The sequence below is a fragment of the Sceloporus undulatus genome, chromosome 3, assembly GCF_019175285.1.
Source record: "Sceloporus undulatus isolate JIND9_A2432 ecotype Alabama chromosome 3, SceUnd_v1.1, whole genome shotgun sequence".
Lineage (NCBI taxonomy): Eukaryota > Metazoa > Chordata > Lepidosauria > Squamata > Phrynosomatidae > Sceloporus > Sceloporus undulatus.
Genome location: NC_056524.1, coordinates 242,329,927 through 242,344,200, shown reverse-complemented (window position 1 = coordinate 242,344,200; position 14,274 = coordinate 242,329,927). Strand labels below are relative to the sequence as shown.

The window sequence follows — 14,274 nt, the reverse complement described above, 5'->3', positions numbered from 1 at the left end:
TCTCAATTTCTTAAAAAGTGGAAGTACACTTGGAATATTTTATTGAAAGGAAATATCCCCACCAGGCCTGAGGTTGGTGGAAATTGTCCAACCCCCTTTATTAAACCCTTCCTTGAACGATTCTTAATCAATGCCAATGGAATTTTATAGGGTAGGGATACAAAGAAAGAAATATACACTTGTATGATTCTCCTGTATGACATCTTTTTTCAAAAAAATGATGGTGTCAGTGGGGAACAAAGAAATACACTAAGTGTTTTGTATCACTCAGGAAGGGAAAATGTAAAATATTTTAGCACTGAAAATGGAGGAACAACACCTTTTTGAGCATAGAAAAAGGCTAATTAAGTTATGCTGCAGAACTTCCGAGAATGTGTAGGCCAACAAGAGGTACAAAGAAACAAACAAAAACAAAACAAAACAAAAATCCCCATGCTCCTTCAAAGCACCGATTCTGAGTTAAGTTTAAGAAACAAAGCTGTAAATTAGCAAACCTGGTTGGCTGTGGCTGTTGCAGCGAAGGGGACGCTTGTGGCAGATGTTGTTGCTGCAGACACAGTGGCGGGCGTAGCGCCGTGCACCATGGGAACTTTCGGAAGGAAAATCATATAAGCAAACATACAGAGGAGTGTAGCAGTATGGGAAACCATGTCAATAGGTGGTAGAATCATTGAGGATGGTATTTATATCAGCAGATAAGCAGTGGGACAAGATATCACCACCAGCAAAGTGACATGCAATCGTAGCGCAAAGCAGAAAACATTCCAGAGAGTAGGAAGGAAAGGAGATGAAAGAGGAGGGGGAGAAAAGGGAAGGGAAAAATGCTCGTTACCATCAAATTATGGGAATCAGTACAATCAAACTTCATTATTTCAGTTTATATTTAAAAAAATTAAAGCAGCTTTACATTAAGTCCTTATACATCTTATAATAACCACACCCTTATCCCTCCCATTTTTTAAAAAATGACTATTTATATCATTATAACCAGCTGGTATAAAATTCTAATTCTGTATTACTTGCATGAAATATAGCACCGTCTTCTTTTACTTTGGTTTTTAAAATGAAAAACAGTATTTCTACAACACTGGAACTCAGAGTCCAGTCAAAATCCACAACAGCTGATAAAGGGGAGGGAAGCTGGGGATGTGTCATAAAGCAATTTGATAACATTAAAAGTATGTGTCTTCTAGGTGGTCTGTGTCAATTAAATAAAGCAAACGCATTTAATTGACAAGTGTTAGTGCAGGGTGAGGGAGAATGGATTTGCACAACAGCGATATGTTAAAAACCCAGCAGTGGATTTTGAGAGTCCATGAGCTGCTAAACAAGTTTTAAGATAATCAAGAAACAAAGCTGGCACCTACCAACACTTGTAGCGGGTGTCATGCACAATATTGAGCCTGCCCATCATGCATTGCAACAGGAAGGTGGATTTGCAAAGGGAAAAGAATTAAAACAACCCATCACATGTGTCATTAGGAAAATCTCATTTGAACAAAGAAGAAAAAATTGGTTATTATGGGAAACACTGGCATGTAATCATCAGCACAGTCAAATCAAACAGCAAGGTGGTGGTCAATTAGAACTAGTCTGACATGAGCAGGGTAGGGGTAGAAGCAGACTGAATTGTGTGCTGGTGTTTTGATTAAAATGAGTTAGGCAGTAACGAAAGTGTAGCTCCAACAGCATGAGAGAAGTTTTGCCTTGTTCTAAATAACAGATTTACTTTATCCTTTCCCTTTTTTTCCTGACAGTCTAATTTCAAAACCACTTTGCTTAAAACTGGTTTAAATATGATCTTTTAAATAAAAAAATCTATAAAATATTATGAGATTTTTCAATCTACTGACGTTTGACCCCTGCTTTTAAATAACAATACTGGGTTATTGTCATGGTTTGCACTTGTAAAATATTAGGCATACTACAAACTATAGTAGGCCCTCGGTATCTGAGGACTCACCATCCGCGTATCCCAGCATCTGCTGATGACAAGCCCGCGTTGGGCAGTGGCAGAGGAGGAAGAGGTGGAGAGAGGAATAGGCAGTGGTGGGAAAAGGCAGAGGAGGAGGCGGATGTAGAAGAGGAGGTGACAGGGGAGAAAGGCAGAGAAGAATTGAGGAGGAAAAGGTGGGGCGAGGAAGGAGGAGGGAGCAGGAAGAGGTGGAGGAGGAGGAAGCCCCCTGCCTCCTGCCATAGTGAGAGCAGCAAGGCGGGCTTTGGAGGAGGGGCACTGAAGTCTCATTGTCCCTAATGACCTAGCTGCACCCCCATTGATGATATAAGTATTAAGAGATATAATTCTCCACTGATTTTGTTCTCAAAAGAATGAGTTGGGAATAGTAATTACATGAAGATAATTAATAGATAATTATTTTATTTCAATTGCCATTACTGCAGCCAATGGAATATTGGTTCTTTCAGGAGTGTGCATACATGCACACAAATGCATATTTTTGTGCACAATGACAGCCACAGCTGCGACAACTGATAAATTCCAGTATTTTAATGATTTGCAACTGCTAACAAAAGAGGGAAAAGGTTTTCTTTCTACCTCTCACATTACATCTTCCTCATTTCCTAGTCCTGAAAATCTGCTTCATATGGTTTTGAGGACCTTGCAGGGCAGTCTAAGGCCCAGAACAGATGGGCCTTTGAGGCGCCCTCGACACGTGCAAGGGTGCCTGGTGGGTGGAGCGCCCACACACCCGGCAGCCCTCGCACGTGACGAGGGTGCCACAGCTGCAGCACGCCCACCAGACACAGCACGTACTGGTGACATCACAGCTGCACCGCCTCCAAACGGGGTGGCGCAATTGTGATGTCACCGCGGCATCGCTGGCCCTTTAGGACACAGAAGTGTGCCGCAAAAAAGAAACCACTTCTCAGTGTTCCTTTTTTGCTCCACCTCTTTCTGGTGGTTTGTACCACGCCTAAGTCAGGAATGGGCAACTGGGCAGGGGTTGAGGACTGAGTCCTTCCCTCAACAGGCAGTCAGCCATGTGTACACACAAATTATTACTATTGCTATAATCACTATCATCATCATCAACAGCAGCAGCAGCATTATTATTATAACCACTTCCATATAATATTAATAATAATATTTATACTATATGTATACTATACTTTATAGAATACTATGCAATACTTTCTATTAGAAAATCTATATCCTGCCCTATATTTCACAAGATTTCAAATAAGATAATTTAAACAGTCTAAAAATACATCAAACAGTATCACAAGTAAGATATTTCAACCTTTTAAACATGTTGATAACTTGTTAAAATTACTGTTTGTTCCATGACCTCTATATTTTAAATAGTGGTGCAAGCTAAAAAAAAGAAAACATTAAGTTGTTTCTGATTTTTTTCTAAATGTTTATTTTTCTAATAAAATAATATTATTTTAATTTTCACTTATCATGGTCCTTGATATCTGAAACCAACACACATTTATACATAGGCTTTGCAGCAAATGAATGTGAGGCAGCAATGAAAACCTACAGTGCAATAACTTGCAAGAATGGAAAAGACACCTGTGTATGACCCCTTTGTTGATCATTAATTTAACAAAGAAAGTTGTTATCATGATTTCCACCCTAGCTTCAGTAGGCTGAATCTACTAACAAAAGGGTTAAAGTAATGAATTTAATCTTTCAAACTTTATCTTGCATTTCAACTAAAGTCATAGTTTGATTTAGACTCGGCAGGGAACAGGGGAAGACAGTAGGACTTCCCTAGCAAAATTTTAGCATGTGAGGAATTATGTCCCCATTAGGCTATGAAATAATACTATTCCATATATTGCTGAATGAACAGAACTTTCATGCTGATTATATTCATAATTACACTTGTTACTTTGCCATTGATTTTAAGTGGAGTAGAAGGGATCTACTCAGTGGTTCTCCAGACATTTCACTGCAATGCTAATCAACCTTAGGCACCACAAACAAATTTGAGGGATGGTGGTATTTGAAATCAAACAAGATGTAGAGTAATGATACTTGAAGCAGTAGTCTGTGGTCTGTTATAGCCTGCAAACATCAACAATGATCTGTGGCAATTTCCCACAGAACTATGTGAATGTGATAAAATGGCATACATATGGTATTAGTCCCTGGCATACTGGAGGAAAAAAAACTCCAGTGTGCCACACAGGATAGCTTGAGAAGCAATGATCTAGAGAAGCACATATCCTAGTCCCTAGTCTATAGAGAATCAATTATCTTTAGAAAAGATAATACCCATTATTTTGACAAACTTACTCTTGAAATAAATAAATAAACAAAAACTTGAACCCTAACTGACTTTGATACATTTGCAAACTCTTGGGATCAAGTATGTATCTATATATTTGAATCAAAATTCAGGCATCTAACAATACAAGGTAATAAAAAATTAAACAACTCAGGTAAATGGTATTCTGTAACAAATAGTTTTCTGATAAAAATGGTATTCATCTAGCTATTCTAAAGGCACCAGATGCCATCTGATCTTAGAAGCTAAGCAGGGTCAGCTCTGATTAAAACTTGGATGGGAGACCTCTAGCAAAAAACAGGATCTGTAGGCTTCAGAGGAAGGAACTGGCAAAACCAGCTCTGAGTATTCCTTACCTAAGAAACATCTTCTGAACACATTATTTACAAGAAAACTCCACAATAGCATTGTCTTGAGATTAGCTGTATGTGGGAAATGAATTGAAAATACACAACACACCCTAGATAAAATATAGGTGGCATTTGAGATTGCCCTTACAATACATTCTATATTCACATTTTAATGCTGTCCCCATCAAGAGATATTCTGTTATCTCTCCAGAGAGACACAATGAAACCTGCAAGTGAGAAAATCAATGGCAAAGCTTCAAAGTGCTTGAGATTTGTGATGGAATGGAAGGATGTCAATAATTTGGCTCTAAACAACTGCATGGTTATTGTGTCGCTGCTTCACAATAAGTAAGCAGTGGGGAACACAAGAACTATTTGATATACTCACTTGAGCAAAGGGGTCTTACAGCATTTAAAACAAACAAAAAAGAACCATACAATCAGCTTGAGAGGTGTGAAATGAAGGATTAGGCAAAACAGGCACAAAGGAGAAGAATTCCAATGCCGTTTTGAAACATAAAATGGCATACTTGGGAGATGCAGATTTTCTCATTAGGCTAGAAAGCACCCAACACCTTGCTTTCAAGACAGACATATGCAGAAACTGCAGTTTAGCAGCAAGACCATCTTCCTTTCTTGCTCATGAGGGGCCAACACTTTCCCTCAAACTTACTAGTGAATATCCAGAATTGTACTAACATCTGGGAGCTCTCAGGGTGACCTTGTTTTTCTCTTGGCTTGAAAGGACAGGGGATGTTGCACTTACCTGGTGGAAGAAAGGCTGTGTGCTGTTGCAACTGCATGTTTGCAAGAGCCTGCTGGTATTGAAAGATACCAGTATTAAAGACTGCGGTGGCACCATTGGTTTTTTCAAGCGCAGGCCTCTTTGGTAATGGGGGGAGTACAGCTTGAGGAATTCCCTAGTGGTAGATGAGTATAAGAGAGCCAAATTAAGGAAGGGGGGAAGGAAAGGAGGAGTGGGAAAGAAAAAGAGAGAAGAAACAGAAAAAAATCAGTAGAGGATACAACAGTTGTGCACCACCATCTTTCTTTTTTCTTGAGCAAGCAAGCAGCGGAGCGGACTTTACTATTAAAACAAAGGGCGAAGCCAGAGATTTGTGAGAAAGTATTACTTTTTGCCCTTCCAATATGACACTGTAGGGTGATGATGCATGGAATCTATACACTAGAATATTCCACTAAATAAAAAGCTCCAGAGTTCTGTTCTGTTTTGTTTTAATAAGGAAGCAGCAATAATGGGGGAGAAAAATAAAGAAAGCTGCACTGCTAGCTCCATGAGTATCAACAAGTCAAAAGCCATGTTAAAGAGAAATCTTACAGAGTGAATGAAAACAGGTTAATATAATATTAAAATTTTACTCCCACATCCCCTGAAGTCTAACTACACATGCAAAAAGTAAAAAAAAAAGTAACAAAAAAAGTACCACACCATGCTGGTACTTTTAACATTGCACTACAAATGTTAAATTTACATAAGAATATAGTTAAAGCCATGCCAACCAAACAGATACAAATATATAGATATCAGAAATATTCTACACATTTTTTAAAAAATCCCTTCTTACTTCATTTAGAAACAACTACAAGGTAATTCAACTGAATGTGGGGTCCTAGATGTTAGGGACACTGGTTGGGGAATAAATGCCACTGTAAACTGTATAACCTTCCCATGAATTGGATCAGGAAACCACACTCAGTTTTTTCCTCTTTTGATCTTACATTACTTATTTACAGGAAATAAGGAATATTTATGCTGAATTTAATATTAAAAATTTGTATCTACAGTAAAGCTACATGCCAAGCTAAAAGGTGAAAGGTCATAGTACCAGGTCAAAGGTTGCCTCGAGGGGTCGCTTCAGTGATTTGACAGCCGACTGAGTCTTAATTAGCAGGCAGCGAGCACATGATGGCAATGGGCCAGTGGGGTTCAAGCGCATTAACATAAACAGCAAGCAGAGGTGCATCATGGGGGCAGCAGTGCATTTTTGGGTAGGTGAGAAAAAAACAAATAAAAAACAAATCATCGGAATGCCATATACAACGAATAACAAGACTAAGCATGCACAATAAAGGCACTACTGAGTTGTTATTGTGAGGATACACCTCTATGTAGTTAATTACAAACAAGATACTCTAACAGGGAAAGAGTGAAAGAAGGAGAAAAGAGTGAGAAAGAGAAACTGCCTTTTGTATTTTTGCTCAAGTACCCATAAACACAGAAAAAGGCCTCCCTCCTGTTGTCCAATCCTATGCTATGAATATCATACAATAATGTTTCACATGGAGTAGCATTTTAATGATAAGATCCTGTAACCATGTCAAAAATAAAGAGCAACATTAAAAGCGAAGTAAAGAACAAAGAAGGGACCCCCTGAAATAGCTAATTGTTAACATCCCCAAAATTACATCTTAAGCAACTCAAGCATTCCATAATTTCTTCAGAGAGCAGCAGTGTTGCTATGCAATGTTACACTCAACTTCCCTGATGTGTAACATTATTCATGAAATATTTAAGAGGAATCAAAATCCTATCTCATCCGCTCAAACAATATTTCCATCCTGCTATTGCAAGCAACTGCTGCTAAATAGTTCCAGATATTACTCCCACCCCATAAAAAAGTACAGTATAATGGAAAGTCACTGCAAAATTTCACACATGTAGAAAAGCACATGTAACTGTGTTTACACAAGTTTGTTAGTGGGCATCCAAATGTTTGCTTGTTTTTGTTCCTGATGACAAGAATGAGTAATTTCAGTATTTTTCTCCCAGTCCACAACTGCTTCTGTATATTTTTCATATACTATTCATACTGTTAGGGATCTTGTAGCACCTTTGAAATTAACTGAAAGAAAGAAGCTAGTAGTATAAGCTTTTGTAGACTTGAGTATACTTCCTCAGATGCAGGTAGACTCAAGTTTATGAAAGTTTATGCTACCAGTTTCTTTCTTTCAGTTAGTCCCAAATTTGCTGTAATATCCCTTCGCATACTGATATTCCAGACTAACATGGCTACAGCTCTGAATCCTATTCATGCTCTTGGGCTACTGGGAAAATTCATTTGCACAAGAATACACATGTTTTTTCCTGTGCAGAAAATGTTTTTGCACAAAAAAGGAGCAACTTTTGTTTTCTGCTAAAACTGCAGAATTTGAGCAAATGAACAAATTCACTCGCAGAAAAAAGAGGTAGTTTTCCTAGAAAGAAAGAAAGTACTTTTGGTAGGAAGAAACTGTAGTTTTTGTACAAAACTTTGAACAGGAGAAAACACCTTTGAGATATAGATTGTTTTCTGCCTCAAACACATTTTCTGCCCCAAAATATCTTTTCCATACAGAAAAACCATATACAAGTTTTCACCAATGGATTTCTTCCAGTTTAAATCCTGAAGTGAGAAAATTCTTGCAGCTGTTTTCCTTCTCCTTGCGAGTATATCAAGGTACACCTTCTTGACTGAACACTGAAGTATCAATGAGAACTCTTCACATTCATAACCCACATTAGCATTGTGTATTCCTTTGTTCTTCATTGCACCAAAATTGAACTTTTATGTTTCCAATTTAGAATTGTGGGTCAATTTTTTTTTGGGGGGGGGAGGAGGAGGGGGAATTGGTTTTCATAGTAATTGCTGAATATATGCCATTGCACCTGCATTGTTTTTATTACATTTGACACAGAAACTTGGAATAGATATTTAAAGTAGCAGATCTCTAGATTCATAAATAAGCTGTGCTTGATCCCATTTTGTAGAAAGGCAGGATAAGAGTGCAATGAAGAAATAAATATTGGCAGCTGCTAGAATAAACTAGCATACAATAAAACAAGGCAATATGAAGAACAAGTAAAATCATACAAACTGGTCCTATGGAAAAAAGAACAAGTCTGTAGTACAGATACAAAGTGTATCCACACTAGAATTTTATATCAGTTTTATAACAGTTTCAAACATTGTTAACTGTTATGGCTCCATCATAAAAAATTCAGGAAGTTGATTAGAGTTCCTGAATTCTAGGTACCTTGTCAAATTACAAGTTCCAAGATTGTTTAGGATGGAGGGAGGTGGTATGAAACGGGGTGGTGCAGATACACCACAAGGATAATGAAAACCATAAAATAAAAGGTGATCCAATGGGCAGGAAGTGAAGCAGTGTGAGATCAACTATGCAAAAGCTTGTATTCTCTAAAGAGATATTACTCTCACACAAACACACCAAAACCCAAGAAACAGAGCACAAAAAATAACAGATCATGAGAGGAGTGCACTAGTGTCTTGTATAATTCTTACTTAGTTGATAATAATAATAATAATAATAATAAAAACCTTTTGAGTCCTGATAGGTATATATATGCAATTGACTAGACAAAAACATTTATGTGAATCACCACACTAAATGCATATTGGTATGATAGGTACACATAGTACTTACATTTGGGCACAAGTCTATATATGCAGAAGCTAAATTCACAAGGAGAAATTCTATTGTTTTCCACAAGATCTTGGGGTTTTTAAGCAAAGCTCCAAACTACAGTACTTATGAGAAGCTCTTGCTTGAAAGCTCACAGAAATATTGAGGGGAAGGGATACCTGAACAATCATGTCTTCCAGCAAGGAGTGTTAAGATGTTAATTGTATTTTCGAGCTGACAATGTTTCTGCTTTGCAAAATTTCTGGACTTACCATGGCTGCAGCCGTAGCTGCTGCCTGAGCAGCCGCTGCTTGGTTGACCTGGTACTGGGCAGCTTTGATCTTAGCTTGCAGATGTGCAGGAGGATGAAAATATTTGCACTTTTCCCTTGAGCATCTCCCTTTGATGTAATCCATGCAGACAGTCACGGTGTTGTCATTGGTATCAATCATTGCACTGTCGGCAGGGTGAGCGAACCGGCAATCATTTTCTCCTCTGTTACAATTGCCACGCTGATATTCTCGACATACCTAGGGTGGAATTAAAGGACAAGTGCAGTTATTTCAACAGAGAAAATGAGACACAATGAAACAAAAGCGACCAGGACCTCTCTGCAAGCAATCCTAAGGTATATTCAGGCAATTATTTTTGTCCCACCTTGAGGCAATGTCTAGTATTAAACTGACTGGCTGTCATGCCATGATAGCTGAACTCTTTATACTGCTATATCAGAAAATGAAGCCTTACTGCTACAAACCAGACTACAGAATCTCATGAAGTAGAGTTAAGTCTATGAAAGCTTATGCTACCAACTTCTTTCTCTCAATTAGTCTCAAAGGTGTTAAAAGATCTCTTTGTAGAATCTAAGCCCATTTCCCCCCACTATGAGGCAATTACTCAAAATCTACTGTTCCATTTTTTGGGAGAGGATGAGAATGATGCTTACGTTTCTTTCAAAAGGCTTTTCTCATTCTCTCTCTGGAGTGCCATGTGATGTTTTAACTTGTGTGAGTAATTTTGTGTATATGTGGCTTCAAGTTGCTTGTTGATTTATGGTGACCCCATGAATTTCATAAGTTTTTTAAGGCAAAGAATAGTCAAGGTGATTTTGCCAGTTCCTTCCTCTGAAATATAGCCTAGCATCTGGTCTCTATTACCTTCCCAGATTTAAAAGCAGAAGTAAGCTATTTCTAGCTTGGCTAAATAATCCATTTTAGCTTCGAAAAGTGTAATCTCTTTCTCTCTGTTTTAAATTAACCAAGAACTATGTCAGCCAGCTATTCTACAATCCCACCACAAGAGGGAGAGCAGATACATATAATGCTTTTCCTGGCCATATTTTCCTTTCCCACTGTTGTACTGCATTCATTTTAATACTTAGACATGTTGTTGCTGCTGCTATTCTTCTTCTTCTTATCCTTATTAAAATTGGTTTCTTTTATTATTGATATTAAGGCTGCTATCATATGTGCAAAAAGGCTAGTTGGGCTTGAGAATTGGTATTCATATTTAAGGGGAACAAAATCATCCCAAGAGATTTTACTGCCTTAGGCAGAGTAGCACATGGCACTCCATATCCACCCAAATCAAGGCCTACAATACGCAAAACCAGCCAAATAATTCTGGCACAACAACAAATTTCTGGTACCTCTACATCTCCTTGGCAGTATAATTTAAATCCTTGTTGGTTCAGCTGACAATTTTTTTTTGGGGGGGGGGGGGGTTGTTTTGTTGCATTTCAAAGAACTATCTACATTTGGAGAAGCTGTTTCTATATGGGTGTGATGATAGTAGCTTGAGAGCACTGGAAAACGACTCTGGAGACCAGAGTCTGAATCCCTGCTCAGCCATGGGTGCCTACTGGGTGACATTGGGAAAATCATACTTTCTCAGCCTCAGAGGAAGGCAAAGGTAGACCTTCTCTGAACAAATCTTGCCAAGGAAACCCTGCGATAGATTCACCTTGGAGCTGCCATAGATCAGAAACAATTTGAAGGCTCACAACAATACATATGTTAATCTTGTAGCACCTTTTAAAATAACTAAGTGAAAGACATTGTAGCATAAGCTTTCATAGATGTGACTGCATCTGCACTGCAGAAATAATACAGTATGACACAGCTTTAACTGCCATGGTTCAATGCTATAGAGCTCTGGGATTTCTAATTTGAGATATTTAGCCTTCTCTGTTAGAGAGCTCTGGTGGCACAACAAAACTACAAACCCCTGAATTTCATAGCATTAAGCCATGACCTTTAAAGTGGTGTCAAACTGCATTATTTCTGCAGTGCAGGTCCAGCCTTGGTTTACTTTTTCAGCTGCAGTAGACAAGTCTACAAAAGCTTATGCTACAATGAACTTTGGTAAGTCTCAAAGGAGCTGCAAGATCCCTTTGCATAATGACAAATCTGTGCAGGGATGAGGGCAATTTTTATGCAGTTTGTGATTCTTGCTTTTTTGGAGGATTTTAAAAAAAATATTTATTGACTTGTTTCAAAGGTATATGTGTTCAGTACATTTGTACATAATATTTGGACAAGGAAAAATACAACCTCAAAAGAAACATTAAAATTAAAGGATCCACAATTTCTCTAATGAAATGGTCAATTTGGATGCCCATGCTATTGTAATTCCATTTGGAAAGAAAGCATAAAAACTGTGGTCTCTTCAGTTTCAGCCAGTGGTGATGAGTTGCCTCACTGATGTTTTCAAAGATGGCAACTAAATCAAGCCTCTCCAAAGTATCAGACAATTTTGCACCAGATACAAGTTATAATAAAATAAAAATGTCCTTCGTGTGTGTATATAAAATAACCAAGTTTCCATAAAATCATTTTGCCTGTCAACAACACTCTGTTGACCCATTATTTTACTAGAAGGATTTTTAATCATGGTTCATGATTGAACCATGGACATTTTTTTGAAAAAAATTAAACACTGGATGGGTTGATCACATCTTTTTGAATTATGATCCTGTCCTTGTGCATTTGCTGTGTGTGTGAATGTGTGCATTGATTAACACAAAGATTAGCTGTGCAATGAAACTTTCTGCAAAATGTAAAGAAACTGAATATGGGGGAGTGTTCATCCATTTGGGCAGAAGGCAATTTTTTTTTTTTTGTTACAGTAATTGCTTAATTTTCAATAGAGTATCTCGATGTGTCAAGATGAGGTTTTCTCCTTCCTTTCTCTTTCAGGGAGATGAATTCTGTGGACAAACTTTACATTCTTAAGTTGAATAGCAGTATCAGGGTTGGGAAAGTTACTTACTTTAAATACAGTACAGACTGCCGAAAACCAACGGCCTGCTGGGGCCTGATTTTCCTCCACAGGGAAGCCACAGCCGCCAAATTGCGCGGCTTCCTTTCGGCAAAAAAATAACCCGAAAAAGCGAGTTCTTTTAAAGCTGCAGGGCAGTGTAACAAGTGCGCCACTGGCACTCATTATGTAAGCACCATATGGCAATGTGTGGATGCCGCACGGTACTTACATAACAATGGCGGTGCCCTTGTATACAGGGCACCGCCATTATTATGCCACTGCCATGTACTAGGATTGCAGGGTGTGTGGATGCTCCACCCTGCGCAACCCTAGTATGTGGCCAGGCCAGTGCAAAGCGCCAGTCTAGACCGCACCTTAGACATCTCCCAGAATCTCCCAACCAACATGGCCATTTGCCTTGCTTTTGGGAGGATTCTGGAAGCTGTCATTCAAAATAAGTAACTTTTCCAAATAAATAAAAAGGAACAACTTTAATAGCAAGGATGGTATGTTCTCTATATATGTTAATTGTGGCTATGAGATGAAGCCAACAATTGTATAGGTTGAAAACTTCAGAAGTTTGACATCAGAGGTCTCTCTTCAGGTGTCTGGCCCTCACTGAAAAGCTAGCTTCCAAGATCAGACAGGATCTGGTGTCTTGAAGGTACCTTTTTTAAACAGTTAGTTTAGTTTTTTTTTTCTTTTTGTTATACTTTGATCTTGGAGATACAATTTTCCATCTTTGTCATGGACAAACTAAGTGCTTGGGGGTGTAATGGTGATTTTGCCTTGCTTTTCAACTGTGAAATGGGAGTAGAGACTTATCCAAGGATTCTGGAAAAGCCCCCCCCCCAAAACCCGCAGAATTCCACAACCAGTATAACCACTAGTTATACTGGCTGAGGGATTTTGGAAGTTGCAGTCCATAAAAGGATTTTCCCCTAGTTCTAGACCTGATTGCAAAGCTAGTTGCAGCTTTAAAGTGCCATGTAAACATGAGCAGAAATGTGACAGGGAGGGGAGAGAAAATGGACCCCAGAAAAAAGAACTGTGATCAATTTATAGTGTGAAAGATCTTATGATTGCTGAACAGGCACTGGTGATTCATAATCAAAGCAAAAAGTACCAGCTTCTGGAGAAGTAGCAACCAAACCCCAAGAAGGACAAAAAGCTCAGATCACTGGTTGGCTTGGCAGAGTTTTGTCTCAGAGAACTGCAAAAATGACAGCTGTGTCCCCTTGCCCCACTTAACACACAGCAGAGCGTGAGCCCCACTCTGGAGAGAAGGCTGCCTGAACTCTGCAACACAGCAGCAGCAGATCGAAAATTGCCCAATTAGCCTTGAAAAGGAAAATCACCTCCAGCCATTTCACTTCCCTTACATCCTCCTTGCTGTGTTTGCCTCAAGTTGCTAATCAATGCAACAGTCACTCCACACAACTCAGCTCATAGTTAACAGCTTGTCCTGGATCCAGTCAGAGTTGCCTACATAGTCTTTTGTGGGGTTTTTGGGCTATGTGGCCATGTTCTATAAGAGTTTATTCTTGATGTTTTGCCAGCATCTGTGGCTGACATCTTCAGAGAATGCTAACCTGGAAGAGAGTGGGTATTTATATATACTGTGTGACTCTGGGTGAGGAGGAGTGATTCCCATGTCAATCTGTATATTGTTCTGTTGATGATGGCCCCCTTGGGGTAGGAGGATATACAAAACTCTTATAGAACATGGCCACATAGCCCGAAAAACCTACAAAAAACTATGGATGCCAGCCATGAAAGCCTTCGACTTTACTGTGTTGCCTGCTTTAATTCAAGCTTTGGGTGATGGGAGGAGGTATGCAAAGGGAATCCTTGGGCATTTCCTTACATGATTCAAAATCACCCCTTTGAGACTACATTACAATGTAAAGTGGTCTCCAACACTTTTTTTTGGGGGGGGGGGGTGTATGCACATGTAGACTAATAGTGGCCATGTTCAT

General features: G+C 38.8%; 1 protein-coding gene across 20 annotated transcripts in view; it reads right to left on the bottom strand.

Moving 5' to 3' along the window:
* The window catches only part of MBNL1 (muscleblind like splicing regulator 1), a 248,237-nt gene that overhangs the window by 12,794 nt on the left and 221,169 nt on the right, over window positions 1-14,274 (bottom strand). For 13 of the 20 annotated variants that reach the window (XM_042458819.1, XM_042458820.1, XM_042458829.1 and 10 more), the window contains 5 exons: window positions 9,307-9,564; window positions 6,457-6,510; window positions 5,376-5,529; window positions 1,368-1,403; window positions 495-589 (listed from right to left, as the gene is read on the bottom strand). In XM_042458819.1, coding sequence (XP_042314753.1) covers window positions 495-589; window positions 1,368-1,403; window positions 5,376-5,529; window positions 6,457-6,510; window positions 9,307-9,564 — 597 coding nt within the window. The remainder of the gene's footprint in view (window positions 1-494; window positions 590-1,367; window positions 1,404-5,375; window positions 5,530-6,456; window positions 6,511-9,306; window positions 9,565-14,274) is intronic. The other 7 variants (XM_042458825.1, XM_042458832.1, XM_042458826.1 and 4 more) reach the window with 4 other exon arrangements.